Raw genomic sequence first — 17,607 nt, 5'->3', positions numbered from 1 at the left:
GTCCGATTAGAATTTTTTAAAGTTATTTGACGGAATGCTAATGGAGGGAGTCTTTGTCTAACGGTCAAGGTTTAGGGAAGTCTTTATTAAAAAAAAAGTGCAGGGGTCTTTGTCACTGACCCCATAGTACATGGGGTCATTGTAATTATTTGTCAGAAACCTCGGGAGAGTTATTTAACCGGGTTTTATTACTAGCCAAGTAGCCATAGAGATTTATTTTGAGGGCAAACTCATCGGGGGTTTTCGTTTAATTTTCTCAGGATTGTTCGCAGTTCGCACTCATAAAAAAAAGTCGGACTCTTCCAGGCTCCAGCTCCGGGTTCCAACTGTGAGATTGATCCTAGGTTCCTTTCGCACTTGATTTCTCCGGGTTGTTCAGGTATCTAACTTCGTTAGATATGGTTTATGATATGTTAAAACCCTAATATCGTTATCTTTTTGCTTTAATACTCCTAGGGAACGCCGTTAAAGATTGTAGTTTTATCTTCAATCTTCTAGGTATGATTTAGGGTTTCAATCTACTAATCACGTTCTTCTTTTTATGAGTTTTTTTTTGCTCCTTTACATAGTGTGATTCTTCTGTTTTTTTTTTTTTGTCTAGGGTTTTTCTCAAGTGACTTGGGTGCTCTAATAGTATTTAACCTTCTTCAGCATTACTGGATGTGTATTGTCTTTATTCTCTGACTTTGAACCCTATGCAGTATATTGCATCTGTTGGTCTTTACTAGCTATACTTTCATTTGTTGTATTTCGAAGAATATAGCTAGTTATTTATCGGTTGAAACGACTGAAAATGCTATATATTTATTATCTTAATCTTAACTTAGAAGAAATTTTCTCTAGTGTGTTCGTTAGAATTTAGGGTTCTATAGTGAAAGGCATCTCATCTGCTTAGAAGCCAGGAGTTACATTTGAGGGGTACCCATTTTGACGGCACTGGTTCGTTCTCTAATCGGGTGTCAGTATCAACTGACCACGACATAAATTAAACTAATTGTCAAGGCATCGCCTATGCCCTGGCAACACCTAGTCGGTAAGGAATTTTTTGTTAGTCGCCTTATTCCCTTTCATCGAACTATGTGAAATTTAGTTGTAGCTTATATTACACCAAATTTCAGTTCAACGAACCAACCTTTTTCATACCTGACCTTTCAAAAAAAAAAGTCCTTTTCTCTACAATTAATACACAAATAAACATGCACACATAGAGAGAATCATGCACATGCATACTATCCTTGTATTTCTGTTTCATTCAACATAAAGAGGTTCTAACTCTATTTTATTGTTTTTCCCAATTTTCAATTTATAAGCATATATAAACATGTAAATAATCTCTTTTATTCTCTCACTCTTTCATTAACAACATAGGGGCTCTGCCATTTTCTTCTCGTAGCTATGTAATACTGCTTTTACTTTACTTTTAATTTGTGATTTTTTTTTGAAATGTAATTTGTGATTCTTTGATTCATTCATGTTAGATCACTTTTTAATGTTTAATATTTGCTGCTTCAACTGGGGAAACAAGCTAACTCATAAGAAACAAGGAAGCAATAAAAAATTAATTATATATATGTTGTTGCTGCCTGGAATGGGCCGAGGGCAACAATGTAAGTTCGCTTCCGAGACGAGGGCTGGCTTAGGAGTTCGAGGGCTGCTAGAGCCGAAGACCTATAAGTCCAACCTGTAGAGGAAGAAGCATGTTAGAGGCCCCGGGTGTTATCCCAAGGGCGGAGGCTCTTACGATCAAGTTAGCAAGGGTGTAACGAGGACGGACGAAGCCTGAGTAAGGTAGCTCAGGCAAGGTTGCTAGGAAGCTAGAGAGTTAAGAGCAATAAATGCCAAGATGTCTTACCTCATAGTGACGCCACCTATTTATACTTGAACCTGCCTGGAGTTAGTTACGAGCGGACGGCCAGGATGCAATCTGCCCTGCCGCGCGTCGCCACATATGTGCGTGCTGTTGGACCTACCATGTGCGCCTACATCATTTGCGCCCCACTCTTGAGGCCGTGGTGGAAGTCTGTTGTGGTGACCTCGGCTTCGGCTGAAGAGAGTGCATCATCCACTGGCAGGCGCTAAGTGGCTTGTATTGGTGAGTACCTCGGCTTCAGCTTTGGAGACATCTAAGATAGCCTGGCTCAGAAGCGGGAAGATGTTGGCTCTGGCTTTGACTCTATTGAATATAACCCTAGCTCAGGAGCGTGGAGACGTTGGCCGTGGCTTTGACTTTGTCAGGGAGAGCCTTATTTTGGGGATGCGGAGGCGTCGACCTTGACCTCTGAGGGTCTCCCTTGGTCTTTGATGATAACTGCTTCTTGGGTTCCGTCTCTTGGGAGAGTTGTGGAGGACCGGGTGTGCGGAGGCGTCGTCCTTGGCTTTTGAGAGCTCGGTACCGTGCTTGATACTAGTACGAGATATGCGTGCCCCCCAGTCATGTGCTTCACAGGCGTGCTGATGAGTCTGTGCATGGGCCAGGCATCGACCTCGGTTGGTTACCACTGTATGAGGTACGAGTAACTTTAACAGGCATATCGTAGCTGTGCACGAGATGGGTGCTGATGTCGACAAGTGGTGACTATATAGGAGACGGGTCTCGTCGTTGACGAGCCAGGACCGTGTTCGAGATGGGCGTCGGGTTGTGACCATACGTGAGACGGGTCATCACGTCGTGTTTATATGCGAGACGAGTGTCAGGTCGACCAGGTCAAGTTGCTTCTGGCTCAGGATCGTCGGGCAAACCGCTTGACTCAGTGAGTGGACCAGTTGATTCGCTCGGCATCATTTCGTCTTCCCGAGGTGAGCGACATGTGTCATGCGTCAGTTTGGATCGTTAAGGTGGTCACTTTGTGGCCGTTGGATCGGGGATGATCTGAGTCGTCCATTTTCCTTTAAATAGGGCACTTAGTCGAGTTAGTCTTCATCATTTGCTTTCGAGAGCTAGACCTTGTAGAGACCTCGGCCTTCAATTTTCACCAGCCTTTTTTCAAGACCTCGTCCTTTAGGTAAAAACCCTAACCATAAGCCATGTCTTATTGAAACTCTGGTCCTGAGTGTGCGAGCTCATCTCGTACTACCACGGCTGTAGTAGCGAAGGCTACTCTGGCGAGTTCGAGGGCTCGGCTCTGAGGCCCAAGGTCCAAGTGCTGAGGGAGAGGACTGCCTTTGTAGGCGTTGAATGTGGTTGAAGAGGTGATGAGTCTTCCCATGAAAGTGTTGGATTTACGAAGCCGAGGTCACCACAACAGACCTCCACCACGACCTTGAGAGGGGGGGGGCAAATGATGTAGGCGCACATGGCAGGCTCAATGGCGCGCAAACACGTGGCATCCTTAGATGACAGCGCGCGACACAAGGCAGATTGCACATCCTGTCTGTTCACTCGTAAGTTCGTAACTAACTCCAGGCAAGTTCAAGTATAAATAGGTCATAGGTGGCGTCACTATGAGGTAAGACATCTTGGCATTTATTGTTCTCAGCTCTCTCTAGCTTCTTGGTGACCTCATATGAGCTACCTTACTCGGGCCTTATCCATCTTCCTTGTTATGCCCTTGCTAACTTGACCGTCGGAGCCTCTGCTCCTAGGATAACACTTGGGGCCTTTGACGTGCTTCTTCCTCTACAGGTCGGACTTATAGGTCTTCAGCTCTAGCAGCCCTTAGACTCGTCAGCCAGCCCTCGTCTTGGAACTTACATTGTTGCCCTCGACCCATTCCAGGCAGCAACACATATATTCTATGAATAAAGTTATATATTTTTTTACAAAAATATCATTGCCTAGGTTTGACAAGGCACTTCTCTCTTGCTTAGCTTTGCCTTAGTGCCTTGACAAATGACAACTATGTAAGCCTAGACTGGTAAAAGTTGTGTTTATTATGATCTATGATGTTTTGGGAAGCCATTGGATTTATAAATGAATTGCATTTCTTATTTCCAAAACAACTAAAGTATGGCATGCCAAATGGGATATCCAGTATCCTTGGTAAACTCAATATCCTTTGGGAGTTGATGGCCAACCATTATGAGATAAGTATCGTAACCTTTTTGGAGAAAGAAATTCTTTAAATTGTGAATATTTGGCCCTTATTTTTTGTAAATGCACCTTAACCTCATTGTTTTTCTGTTTGTTTAATATTGGTCACTTTTCTTTTTACACTTCTGGGCAAGGATTTTGATAATTTGTAGAGTTCATTTTCTTTCATGGTTATGCATGTATATGAATTAGATAGATGCATGAGAGTGAAGTTGTCAGGTGATTTTGACAAAGAAAATGGTTAATTCCTAGTTTTATATATTAATCAGCAACCATATAAATTGAAAATAGCAGCATTATTGATAACAATGAGCTTCATGTGTAAACCTAGTAAATCATCACATTCAAAAGACAATAGCAGTTTGGTGTCTAGGCGATTCTGAATGACATTGGTGTACCTGGCCACCTAGATGATAAGAATTTTTAAAATAAATAATTAACTTTTGGCTAGTTCCCTTGTTTTATATACTATTCAGCATGGATATTAATTGAAAAATAGCAATTCTCTGTCTTAAGAACATAAAATTTCCTCTCACATCGTGGAAAATCATCATATCTAAAAGATAAAATATTTAAATCTATTAAATTCAACTTTTTTGAAAATCTCTTTATACTTTATGTTTCTTTCTTTTCTCTTCCCAAAAACCTTATGATCTTTTAAATATCAATAGTAAAACTTTAGAACAAAGTTTTTGTGTGTGCATACACACACATATATAGCAATATGAATGATATTATAATAAGGCACCCACCTTGTCGTTTTTTGTTGCCTAGGTGGGTGCCTAGTTGCTATAAGTCAAGGCATTTATGCGGGTTGCCCAGCCAAGAGTGCCTAGTTGCCTTGACAACTATGCTTTTCTGTTCACTATTAATATACCTGCAATATTTCCAACGCCTCCCTGCTCATTAAAATATAATAAGTATTTAGTAGAGAAGTTGCATGCAGTAAAGCTAGTAGCATCTGATGGAGATTATAATTTGTTACTAATAAAATATTTGATAGTGTGTAATTGCAGAAAAAAAAAACAAAAGTGGTTACTGATACTAAAAAACAACAACAACAAAGCTGTTCACCTCCTTTATCCTTATCTTCTTTCTTTCTTTCTCTCCTCAAAACCTTTGTATCCTTCCTTCCTTTATGCTTGAATAGCGAAACCTTAAAACATAATGATCTGAGTGGGAAACTGGTACAAGTAACTTCAATATTCAAGCTTTTCTTGGTGGATGACATAATTAGAGGATGGAGACAGATTACAGACTCATCTTCAAGCAACAAGTTCCTATGTTGTTGGTCTCCACCATCTTTGAACTAGTTAAAACTTAATTTAATCTTTGTAGCATGGATAAATCAGGACCATGAAGTTTGGGGGAGTTTTCAGGAATCATGAAGGAGCAGTTTTGGCCATCTACTCAGGTTCTATAAGCCAAGGAAACTCTGAAGATGATTAATGGCTTTATTTCATGATCTGAAGTTGGGGAGAGTTTACACAAATCTGATTATGGAAGGAGATTTAAAACTGTTATCAGATGGCTAAACTATGATAGGCCTGTACAACCTGGTTCATGGTGTTACAGACATAATAGGAGGGAGATAATAGGCTTAGCAAGGGAGATGAGAGCCAGTTTCAAATGGACACAGATCAGGCAATTGCATGGCGCATGGCTGATTCTCTTACAACTACAAGACAAGGGGTAAACAGAAGTCAACTGTATTCAGGAACCATCTAAAGGGTTGCACACTAGCTGCTGTGAACAATGGAAATGTAATGTAATAGCACCTACTCATGGTAGCCTGGGGGAAATTACCAAACACATTGTATCTAGAATCTTTTTTCACAAAGTAATAAGTTACTAAAAGTTATCCATAAAAAAAAAAGAAAAACCAGAAATGTTATGGGCATACACATACTGAAAAAAGATCTTGGTTGTGATCTATGAAGTTCAGGCCTGACTGTGCCCTGGGTCAATTTCTTTTGTATTAAAACACTGCAGTCATGCTAATCTGATCTGGTGGGTCAAATATTTGAATTGTATAATCTTTGGATAGGATTGCTTTCTTCTTTCTTTGTGTATATGATCGTGTGTGGGTTTTACAATAGATAACACTTATCCTTTTCTGTCCCACACATAGGTTGATCTGCATTTTGTTTTAGCTTTATAAACCTACTTGTTTTTGGTACTCCATATTATAATTCATTAGAGTTCTTTTCTCTGTAGTTTTATTTTCTATTTTACCTCCATGATGTGATATTTGAAGGTGCATCTATAGCAATTAATACGTCATTGGCTTTCAGCAACATGCGGAGGTACAGTCCCCCATACTATAGTCCTCCCAGGAGAGGACATGGAGGTCGAGGAAGGAGTCCCCCAAGAAGGGGATATGGAGGGCGCAAGGAACAGAACAATGGGAGCCTGTTGGTTCGAAATGTTCCTCTTAATTGCAGGTAAGCTATCCACTAAGGTGATTTTAAGTATCTTTATGTGTCAGATGCACATATTTGGAAGTAGATCCATTCCTATGGTATCATGCTAACTTTGTTGTGATGGCAGGCCAGAAGATCTTCGAGTTCTATTTGAAAGATTTGGGCCAGTAAGGGATGTTTACCTGCCAAAGAATTATTATACAGGGTGAGTTTCTTGTTCTGGCTTGATTGCCCAAAGTGCTTTACTATTTAGTGGTCATCTATGTTGGCTTTCTTTTTATATGATTTTATTATAATTCATCGTTTTTCAAGCTGCAATTGCCCTCCCTCCCTTCTCTCTTTCCGCATGCTTATATGTCTATACGTATATATCAAAATTCCTTAAGGGCCTTGTATTTATTGTTTGTAGCTGAGTTTGCATAACTTGACAGAACTGTGGCAGTTATAATTGCTAGTTTTGAGTATAACTGGTAGATGATGTTATTTCCTGCATTTTCCATGAGATCTTTGATCATGGTATGCGTCTATTTTTTTTGGGAATAATCTCTATAAGGAGGGTGATACTGTTTTGCTATCACATCAGTTGTTTTCTTCTTTTTATGTTGAGTCACTTTTTTGAACTGGTTTGTCAGGGGGTGTGTTGGTTTGAAGTTAAAACAATCCCAAGCCCCGCATTTGACGAAGGCCTACTGTTTAGCATTACTTTAACTTATGGGCCTGCCCAAGGGTGTTAGAGTATTGTTCAAACAAGAAAGTTCCTGTATGAAGAGAAACTATAATATTCACACATCAAATTGAAGTTTATTGAGGAAGGTTGAACACCAAATTGAAGGGGGATTGCATGAGAAGATTTATGTTTGGAGCAACATTGATTTCATGTGCCTATATTTACAAGAATGTGAAGATTTTTCAAGTCTTGCATTTTTTGAAGTTGCTCTGCATACTTGACTATAGAAGAAAGTTCCTGTATGAAGAGAAACTATAATATTCACACATCAAATTGAAGTTTATTGAGGAAGGTTGAACACCAAATTGAAGGGGGATTGCATGAGAAGATTTATGTTTGGAGCAACATTGATTTCAAGTGCCTATATTTACAAGAATGTGAAGATTTTTCAAGTCTTGCATTTTTTGAAGTTGCTCTGCATACTTGACTATAGAAGAAAAGGTCAGCCACTAAGCTTGGACTAATTGCTATTGTGTTAACATTGCACGCACTTTTGTTGAAGTACCATAAAGCTGATATCTATGCACCATTTAGGTAAGAGGCATATTAAGTAGTGGCATTGTGACGGTAACTTAGTATTGCTGATTTTGCTTTTAAATAAATATTCAATTAATCTTCTTTCATCATTTGCCATAACTGTTTCCCATGTTTATATATTTGTTGCTCAGCTTTGTTACATTTCTGCAGGGAACCTCGAGGTTTTGCATTTGTGCAGTTTGTAGATCCTTTTGATGCCACAGAGGCTCAGTATCACATGAACGGTCAACTTTTTTGTGGGAGAGAGTTAACTGTGGTGGTTGCTGCAGAGACCAGAAAAAGGCCTGAGGAAATGCGAAGACGAGTGAGGGTAAGGTACTAAAAGTATCCATGCTTCTCTGTAAGATTTAATACCACATGTTTCTTTGTATATTTTATTTGTTCTGTTAAACTAGTTTTCCTTATTATTATTTTTTTAATTTCATTTTGTTCATTGAACTTTGAACAGAGGGCCTTCGGGTCATCAAGGTCGACGATCATCTTATTATGGTAAGATTGACTTCTTATAGGTGGCTACTTTGCATTACTTTCATGAGAAATTGTATGAGAAGCTCATGTTTCCCAAATTAAAAAATTGCCTTCGAAGCTTTCTTTCTTTTTCAGTAAATCATTCTTGAAGCCTTTTCTTGCTTATATTTATTTGTTTGGAAGTTTGGCATAAACAAGAACAAACAATTCCAACCATTTCTCTTAAAATCCCCTTAAGAGGTTTCATCCACCAGATATAGCTTTTATTATTTATGTTCTTTCTACTATTACATTTCTTCAACATCAGTTCAGTGATAATGAGTGGGTATTATCAGCATTTTAGATGTCAGTATTTTATTATTTGTAAGTCATCATCATCCAAACCTTGTCCCAACTATACGAGGCCAGCTACATGAATCCTGTTATGCCAGTCTGTTCTGTTTAATGCCATATCCATTGTTAAATTATTGATGCTTAAATCATTTCTTACTATTTTTTGATAATTAAATAATTTCTTACTCTTTCTACCCATGTCCTTTTTGATCTATCCCTTTCTCTTCTAGCTTCTTCTACTTGTAACAAATCATAGGGATGCTCTTGATGATCTTTGCAAATAACTAAACCATCTTAGTCTACTTTCTCTTTTTTTTCCACCTAAAAAAATTGGAGCTACTCCTAAGTTCCTACAAATGACTACATTTCTAATGCTATCCTTTCTAGTTTATCCACTCATCCATCTCAGCATACACATTTCTGTCATATGGATGCTTAAATCATTTATTACTATTTTTTGATAATTAAATAATTTCTTACTCTTTCTACCCATGTCCTTTTTTGATCCATCCCTTGCTCTTCTAGCCTCTTCTACTTGTAACAAATCATACGGATGATCTTGATGATCTTTGCAAATGACTAAACCATCTTAGTCTACTTTCTCTCTTTTTTTTTTCACCTAAAAAAATTGGAGCTACTCCTAAGTTCCTACAAATGACTACATTTCTAATCCCATCCTTTCTAGTTTTTCCACTCATCCATCTCAGCATACACATTTCTGTCACACTCATTTTCTTAACATGTTTCTTGACTGCCCAACACTCTATTCCATACAACATAGCTGGCCTTAGTTTTATAGAATTTACTTCCAATCTAAGTGGTATTCGCCTATGACATAAACTCCAAATGCACCCCTCTATTTTGCCCATCTTGCTCTAATTCTATGGGCGACATCCTCCTCATTCTCTTCCTTGGTTCATGTTGCCCATAGAATTAGAGTAGGATGGGCAAAATGGAGGGGTGCATCTGGAGTTATTATTTATAATACTACATTTCTTAATTTTGCTTTTGCCTTTTTTGAGGGTGGTATGCATCATACATGAATATGCATTTGATTGGTGGTGTGCATCATATTATATTAATCAAATATGATTTACATACATGAATATGCATTTCTGCTCGGTATCCGGACAAGTTGGAACTTGGTATGCAAAAGGTCAATAGTCTCTTCAGTTTCCCTGTGATAAGCTGCTTTGATGTTTGCAGCCTGACTGCCTTCCCCCCAAAAGCACCTACCTTAAGAAATTAAACAGCCATTTTGGTAGAAGCCATTCAGCCTTTCCTTGATCTGTGCCCACCCCTAGAACCATTCTTTTGAGCAAGAGAAGAGTATTGAATTGCAGTATAAAGCTAAAAGGAATTTCCAATACTATAAACTCAGAAGTCTACAAAGCCAAAAAAAAAAAAAGAAAGAAATGAGGACCTTTTGGTGGCTAATTTCAAAGAATGGCTCCTAGTGGCAGTGCCTTTAGCGGCAGACCTTGATCTAGTCACTAAGCATTAGGTGGAGAGGGGGTTCTGCGTAGTTCTATGTGTTGGCTTTTATACAAAAGTTTTGTAAGATGGCAGGCATGGCTTTTGATATTTAAATTACCAGTTCACCAACCAATGTTTCCAGAATCTCTGTTCATTTCTTTCACATTGAAGACAACAAACTGTACCATATAAATAAGTCTTCCAATGGTATCAATAGGAATACATCCATATTCAAGTTAACTTAGGCAATTGAATGTGTGGTGCAAGAGTGGCATTTTCACATTCCGATACTTGGGGCACAAACATTGTTTTATTCATTGGGTGTTCTTTTCCCCTATTGACCATTTGACAATGAGTTTGAGAATTGTTTCAAATGCACATACATCTTGTCAGCATGGAGAGATATTATCTATTTGGAGGTTATTTCCAATTATTCTCATGGCATGCTAATGCCAACTTATTTGAATTCTACATCCAATGTGTGTTTCAGGACGTTCACGGTCCCGTTCAGTATCGCGTTCACGCTCTCCACATTATCCTTCTGCTTCAAGAAGCCGATACCGCTCAAGGTAAGCTGCCATTATCTCACCTCTCAGTTATATCATGGGATTCAGTTGAAATATAGTGAGTGCATTTTAATTTTAATCTTGTCAGATCCTACTCTCCTGCCCCAAGGAGAGGTGACTACTCAGTTTCTCCAAGGAGGCATGGAGAAAACCCAGGATCACCAAGGAATCCTCCCCCAGAACGAGATGATGATCATACACGTAGACATTCATACTCTCCGCGCTATGATGAAGCTGATGGGAATCAGGGTGGCAAGGGTTATGACAAGTAAGTAAAAATATTCTATTTGAGGAGAATAAACATAAAGTTTAGGAGAATGTCATAATCTATTCTTGTATACCATGTTAAATATTTAGGACTGCAAATTGATGGAATCAGATACACCTAGATCCAAAATTGATTATTGATTATTTGGATTTGAATTGAATGTTATTTGCTTGGATTTATATTGGATTTTGTCATTTAGATTGAAATTGGGTAGTGAATAGAATTAATAAATTAAACTAAAAATGGTAAAAAATTATATGTTATTAATAGAGTGAATTACAAATGACTTTGATATAGAGGTGATCAGGGGTTGTTCCAGGTTGGGTTTTGCACCTACGATTAAACTATAAATGTATAATATGTATAAAACTTTTGCGCCCGGGCCAAGTTGGGCTTTGGACCTTGAATGTCAACTTGTTCATTTCAGTCAAAAGGTTGATAGCCTAATATTCAATATCCCACATCAATAAGAAAATGGAAGCTTTGCGTTCATCTATTAACAATGATAAACCAAGGAAAAAATATATGAACTCATACACCGAGTAAACTCACAAATGAGGTGTCAATGCAACACTTAATTGTATATAAATTCATGTTTTACTTTATAAAATGTAAAATATTATATATGTTTTATAAGTTATACAAAAAGATTTATATAAAATATAATACGAAATAAAATAAAGCACATATTATATTATATTATATTATATATGTTATATAATATATAATATATATTCCGGGAAGGGCCTAGACACAACATAGGCCCAAGACAAAAAAATTACAGGCTAAGCTGGAAATGTTCACCCATGCTTTGATAAATTGATACCAAAATGTTTTATATCATGAACAAAACGAAATGAAAATAACTTGTACAAAACTTGAACCTATGATTTTTAGTAAAAAAGTAACATCTGTAGCAATTTGACTATTAGATACAATATATGTTTTAAGTATGTATAAGCATATATTTTTAGATCAGGATCCATATTTGACCTAATGATAAATGGATTGGATTATTAAATGTTTATCCATATAGTTGGGACAAGGCTTACTTGATGTTGATGATAAATGGATTTGATTTGGATCACTTTTCAGATAAACAAATACCATTTGCAGCCCTAGATATTGTAGCATCAATAGTGTCAAGTGAATGGCATATGTACATTGGCAATGTATATTGGGGCCAGCCTGTTTAGAGGTGTAAAACGGGTTGAGCCAAGTTGGCAAGACACGGCTCACCTATGGCCCGCACGGACCGTGACGACCGTCTTGTTAGCCCACGGACCGTGACGACCGTCTTGGGCCGTGCTATACCCTCCCTAGGGATAATTTGGGGGGTTGGCCCAACACGATCCACGATCCAAGCCCATGTGGGCCTGTGCCATGCTGTGTTGCAGGCTTGGGTCACAGGTCGAGCCTTGGGTGTGGGCTGAATCGGGCCATATTGAGTTTTTTTGTTTTATTTGACATTTTTTATTTTTTTTTTATTTCTTTGCTAAGTAAAACTAAAAAGTCTAAAATATTTAACTTTCCTTCGTGAACTAGTTGAAAAAATAAGAAATCTAAACAAAGAAATAAAAAAAAATACTTAACCAAATAAGAAGTCGAGGACAAAGACTTAAAGTGAATAACAAATTAGAAGAAAAATAGGAATTTTTTCATTTAAATTTGAATGATACAAAGCATACAATGGTTGGATGAATGAAATATGAAAATTGGAAAATGGAATAAATTAATAAAATATAAAAAATACAATATAATTACAAATTGAAAATAAAAAATTACATCATTAAAAAAATATCAAATAAATTAAATAAAATTAAAACAAAATTTACAATAATTTGAAAAAATGCTATACAACTATTGAACTTCACCATTTTCTTCTATTGTTCTTGACTTTGATTATCTCCTTAAGGTGAAACATCAAGTCTAGTGTCATGCCCTCCTTTGTCTTGTAATGTATCTTCAGCATCTTAGCTAATCTTTAAAGCAGATGCACATCTCTAGACTTTCATTATTCATACAGTTTTTCTTGTCGTCCAATACACTAGTACCTACACTAAAACAAGACTTTGATGGAACTGTAGACACTAGAGGGGTTAATAGATTACGTACCATGGCGGCGAGAATTAGATAAGTTTTTGCATGTTCACTACACCAGGCTAAAATATCAAAATTATTTGTTCCCTCCAAAGTGAAGGAAAAATCACTTGAAGTAGAAAAATTTGCTTGTAAATAAAAATTAAGTTCAGTAAATGAACTTGTTGTCGAGGCACTGGATTTATGCCTCTTACTTATTAAATAAAAAATTTCTCTTCCACTACAGGACTCAAGTTCAGAAGTGGAAAATACAACTATACAAGTTGTAGAATTTTTATTATTCCCTATACTTAAGATTCATATAAACTATACATTTCAAATAATAAATTATTATTTTTTTTACTATTACTTAAGATTCATATAAACTATACATTTCAAATAATAAATTATTATTTTCATTTTAAATATTCATATTTTCACAATATGTTCAAAGTAAAATATTTAAACCATCTTCCCTAATCCTAGGATCTAATATTGTAACTAAACAATAAAGAGGAGAAATGTTCTCCCAATATTTTTTTAAATTTATTTTCTATTATTTCAACAATACTTTTAAATTGTGGATTCATTAGTTGCAAAACAATAAAAATGTTGCATCATAAAAATGTTGCATCTATTATTTCAACAATACTTTTCTATTATTGCAAAACAATCATTAATCATCATTAATTTATAAGCTAAATTATAACTACTTGGATAATAAATACCCGATGATTCATTAGTTGCATCATAAAAATGTTTAAAAAAAAAATCTCTTGTACAAATTGTCATTTCTCAGTCTTCCTAAAATATAATATCAATAGGCATTTTTGCATTATAAAAATCTCTTAAACTAGTTGTTATATAGCAATTGGGGGGCATTTGTGTCATTCTTTCTTTCCGTCAAAACCAAAATACATAAATACCCCCCTATATAACTGTTTATAACTGTTGGGGGGTATTTCTTTAAAAAAACCCCCCAAAATCTGTAACTAACTGTTGGAGACCCTCCCAATGGCTAGTTCATCAGGTGGGCTGTGCCGTGCTGGCATGTCAGCCACGGGTGGCAGTCGTGCCATGCCATGGTGGCCTGTGGACCTAGAACTCCAGGCCCAGCACGACCCGGATCATCGTGGCACGGCCTGCATGTCATCGTGCTGTGCCATGTCAGGCTGGGCCGGCATGATTTACACCTCCATGCCTGTTTGAATTGATCATGAAGCAATTTTGTGTTGCTTTATATCTTTGAGGTTGGGTTTAGCATATTTTATTTATTCTTTTGGTTGTAACGTACAAGTTAGAATATTCCTTATGCAAAGCACCATCGGTCTCGAATGTAGATTCTTTTCTTTTGGTTGGTAATGTTGGTTTCATGATCATGCTATGCAACTACAGAAGGTCTACATATGAAGCTGAGGAAGCACAGACAGGCTGGAGATCATCTCCTGGACGTGCCTCAAGATCACCATCTGGGTCAAGATCTAGGTCAGCTGATTTGTCACCTAGGCACAGCAGATGATTGAAACTTTAAAGGCAAGAATCAAGATACAATGAAGAAACGACTTAAGTTACCAGTTTTCTTTTCTTGTATTTTGTTAGCATCTTTCAATGGTCTCTTATGTTTGTGTGCAGATGCAACTGACTCCTAAATGAAAGGTGATTCCAATCCTTGTGGACTAGATACGGTCTCTAATGTTTTGTGGCTGTTAAGTTTCTGATTCTCTTTCTTCAGATTGTATAAACTATAAAGTTTGGATCTGTTAACATTATCTGCTCTCTAGATTATTATTATTATTTTTTTTGTTAGAGATTCAAACTGAATACACCTGCTTGTGGTATGGGGACCCAATCTATCTTATTTATGGTCAAATTTTGTGAGATCTGGTGCAGCACCTTTTTTTTTTGTAGTTTGCATTTTATTAAAACACCTATTGTATAGTTTACGACCGTTTATTTAATCAACCTTATGGTAAGAACCTTTTGTATTGCTGTTTGGAAATGTCACGTGATCATATAAATAAGGTAATGTTTGGTTTGAAGGAAAAGGTAGGGAAATGAAGGAAAAGACAGGGAAACCAATACACGGGTTGTAAAAGTTTCTTTACCTTTCCTTTCCCTACATTTTCTTTCAAACCAAACATAGCCTAAGTGGAAAATGTTTTAAGGGCATAGACTGATGGATATTTATTTCTAAAGTATCCTAGAACTTAATATCAAGGTTCAAAGTATCGATAGGCGTATCGGCCAGTATCGGTCCTTTTTTTAATTTTTTTTTTTTTAATTTTGGTTTAGAGGGGTCGGTTTAAGTCCCAGCTACCCTCTGAACCAGGCCCTGACCCGATACAACCCCTGTTGGGGTGTATTTTGTCGATTTTTATGTTGGTCCAAACAATATAAAACATAATCTAAATCTCAAAAGCTTGTTTGGCAATTCTTTTCCATTATATTAAATGGCGTGAAACATTAGCAATCGCTAAAAAGATGCAAGAGATGGGGTTTCAAATTCCAATCATTGTTAGCCTACTTAAAACAAAACTCCAATCCATAGTAAAGTTGAATTTAGGCCTGAAAGAACGAGATCATTGAATATTCAAATTGTTAGTATCAGTGACTCTGTTTCCAATGGCAAAGGATCTTCGAAAGAAGCTGCAACCAAATAAAAAGACCTTTTCGCCCATGCTGGAGAGGGACTGGAATTGGCACTGGCAACCTGTGCAGTTGTGCTCGCTGCTACAACTTATGGAACTGGTGTCGGCAACTTGTGCTCAACGGAGCACTGTTTTCAAAACCGGACCGGACCAGAAAAACTGGGAATCAGTCACCTGACTGGTTCCATTTTCCTTCAAAATCACTTTTTCCCCCAAAACCGTTGATTTTGGTCAGCAAATCACTGAACCGGCCGGTTAATCGTTCGAACGGTTTTGATCATTTTCTAATTTTTAAAATTTTTGTCAGAACGGGCCGACCGTTTGGATCGAACGGTCGGACTGTTCGAACCGGTAACCGGACCCCTGACCGGTTCGGTCACCAGTACATCTTTAAAAACCATGCAACGGAGTTTGGCTACAGTTCAAATCAAGTAGGCACAATGTTGTAAGTATATTCAATGAGCACTTGAGATTTTTTTTTTGACTCCTATCCCTTAAAATACCTTCAGCCCACCCTTGAAAAAGATTAAAATCCACTTTTGATGGTTGTCAATATCAAGGTTCAAAATATCGATACCCCGATAGGGGCGTATCTGGCAAATCAATACCTTATTTTATTTTATTTTATTTTATTTTTCAAAACCGGTTCATGGGGGCCGATTTAGAGCTCTTTCACCCCCTGAACCGATCAGACCCCCAATACACCCACTGTAGGGGTGTATTGGAGGGGTCTTGGAACGATACATATCGGCCAATACGTGTCGCGATACTTTGAAGTTTGAACCTTGGTCAATATATTTACCAAGTGCTCATTTAATGCACTTATGTTGTTGTGCCTACTAGATCTGATCTTGTTTGGCTAGTAGTAATTTCTAGCTTCATTCGTGTTGAAATGGCTTCCACCGTTCTCTGCATGCTAGCAAACAGACAACTAAAAGTGGAGAAACAATGAATGAAAAATACAAAATTGTTTGTAATGCTCTGGAGAGATTGATTGATGTTTACCAATACTCTATAGGGAGAAGTACACTTCAGCCCAATGCAGAATTCTGAAATTACACCCCCCCATAGTCTACTAGCAGCCCCTCCTATAAACCACATCATGTCCGTAGATTTAGCATCAATCCATAATCAGGATTCATCCCCCTATATGGTGGGGCTAATAATTCTGAGCTGCGCTGATCAGTCATTCTCCCATATTCCATGTGGCTGTGGCAACCCAAAACGTTTCATTAATGGAGGGTTTACTTGGGCCATCCCACAGGGTTACCTAAATAGTAGTGAAACCACAAATTACAACTTTGGAATTTATTCAAATGGATGTTAGGGTCAAAACTGTCGGTCCATTTCTGAAAGGTGGATTAATTAAATCAATTACAAATTATAGGGGTATTTTAGTAAAATACATATGATAGGTTTTAATGGCTTTTTTACCAGTTTTGTCGGAGTATGTACTAAAGTACAAGTGTACAACACTTTCCGTTTAGGCCTCTTATGTTTTTCATTTTTCATATTTGAAGCGACAGTGAAGATTTCCCAAGCCCAGGGCCAAATTAGTTTGGAGGTAGACAAGATCTCCGGCAAGCAAAAACTCTGCTGACATAGGCATCCAACCACAAATTATAAATATCTCGTGTACATTATGTTATGATGGACAGATGATCCCGATGTGAAACAGGATTCCCATGCTGTCATGGTGTTCACAGAGTTTTTATTTGCAGGGAATCCCGTTATATTAATAGGTTCTGTAACTAATTTAGTTATGTGACTTGCATCCCTTAATTGGATAAAGCTTTAGAGGCTGTGCAAAAACTCTAAGCTGTGACAATATGGAAATCCTGCCATACATTGCGAACATCTCCCCATGAATTTAACAAAAATGCACGAGAGATGTTCCCAATGTGTGAATGGATGCCTCTCTGTGCACAGTTTTTGCTTGTAGGAGATCTGGGCTCCTGTTTTACAAAAAAAACACGTCTCTAGATCTTCTGCAAGTGTACCTGTTTTTGGAGGGGTTTGGACTGATACTGGAAAGACATAATACAGAAAAAC

The 17,607-nt window shown here is 37.4% G+C and overlaps 1 protein-coding gene across 2 annotated transcripts; it reads left to right on the top strand.

Moving 5' to 3' along the window:
• Window positions 1-192: 192 nt before the first annotated feature.
• LOC104602453 (serine/arginine-rich SC35-like splicing factor SCL30) lies at window positions 193-14,785 on the top strand. Of its 2 annotated transcripts, none has more exons than XM_010266140.3 (9): window positions 193-379; window positions 6,325-6,474; window positions 6,581-6,658; window positions 7,868-8,032; window positions 8,166-8,206; window positions 10,485-10,563; window positions 10,649-10,828; window positions 14,303-14,440; window positions 14,540-14,785. In XM_010266140.3, exons 2-8 carry the CDS (start codon window positions 6,329-6,331, stop codon window positions 14,424-14,426), a joined length of 813 nt encoding a protein of 270 aa, XP_010264442.1. In that variant the 5' UTR covers window positions 193-379; window positions 6,325-6,328; the 3' UTR covers window positions 14,427-14,440; window positions 14,540-14,785. The 2 variants fall into 2 exon arrangements, with proteins under 2 accessions (XP_010264442.1, XP_010264443.1); XM_010266141.3 differs by having other exon boundaries at window positions 6,288-6,474.
• Window positions 14,786-17,607: the final 2,822 nt, after the last annotated feature.

The sequence above is a fragment of the Nelumbo nucifera genome, chromosome 2 (genome assembly GCF_055504915.1).
Source record: "Nelumbo nucifera cultivar China Antique chromosome 2, China Antique-T2T, whole genome shotgun sequence".
In the NCBI taxonomy this organism is placed as follows: Eukaryota; Viridiplantae; Streptophyta; class Magnoliopsida; order Proteales; family Nelumbonaceae; genus Nelumbo; species Nelumbo nucifera.
This window is presented reverse-complemented; position numbering and strand designations above follow the sequence as displayed.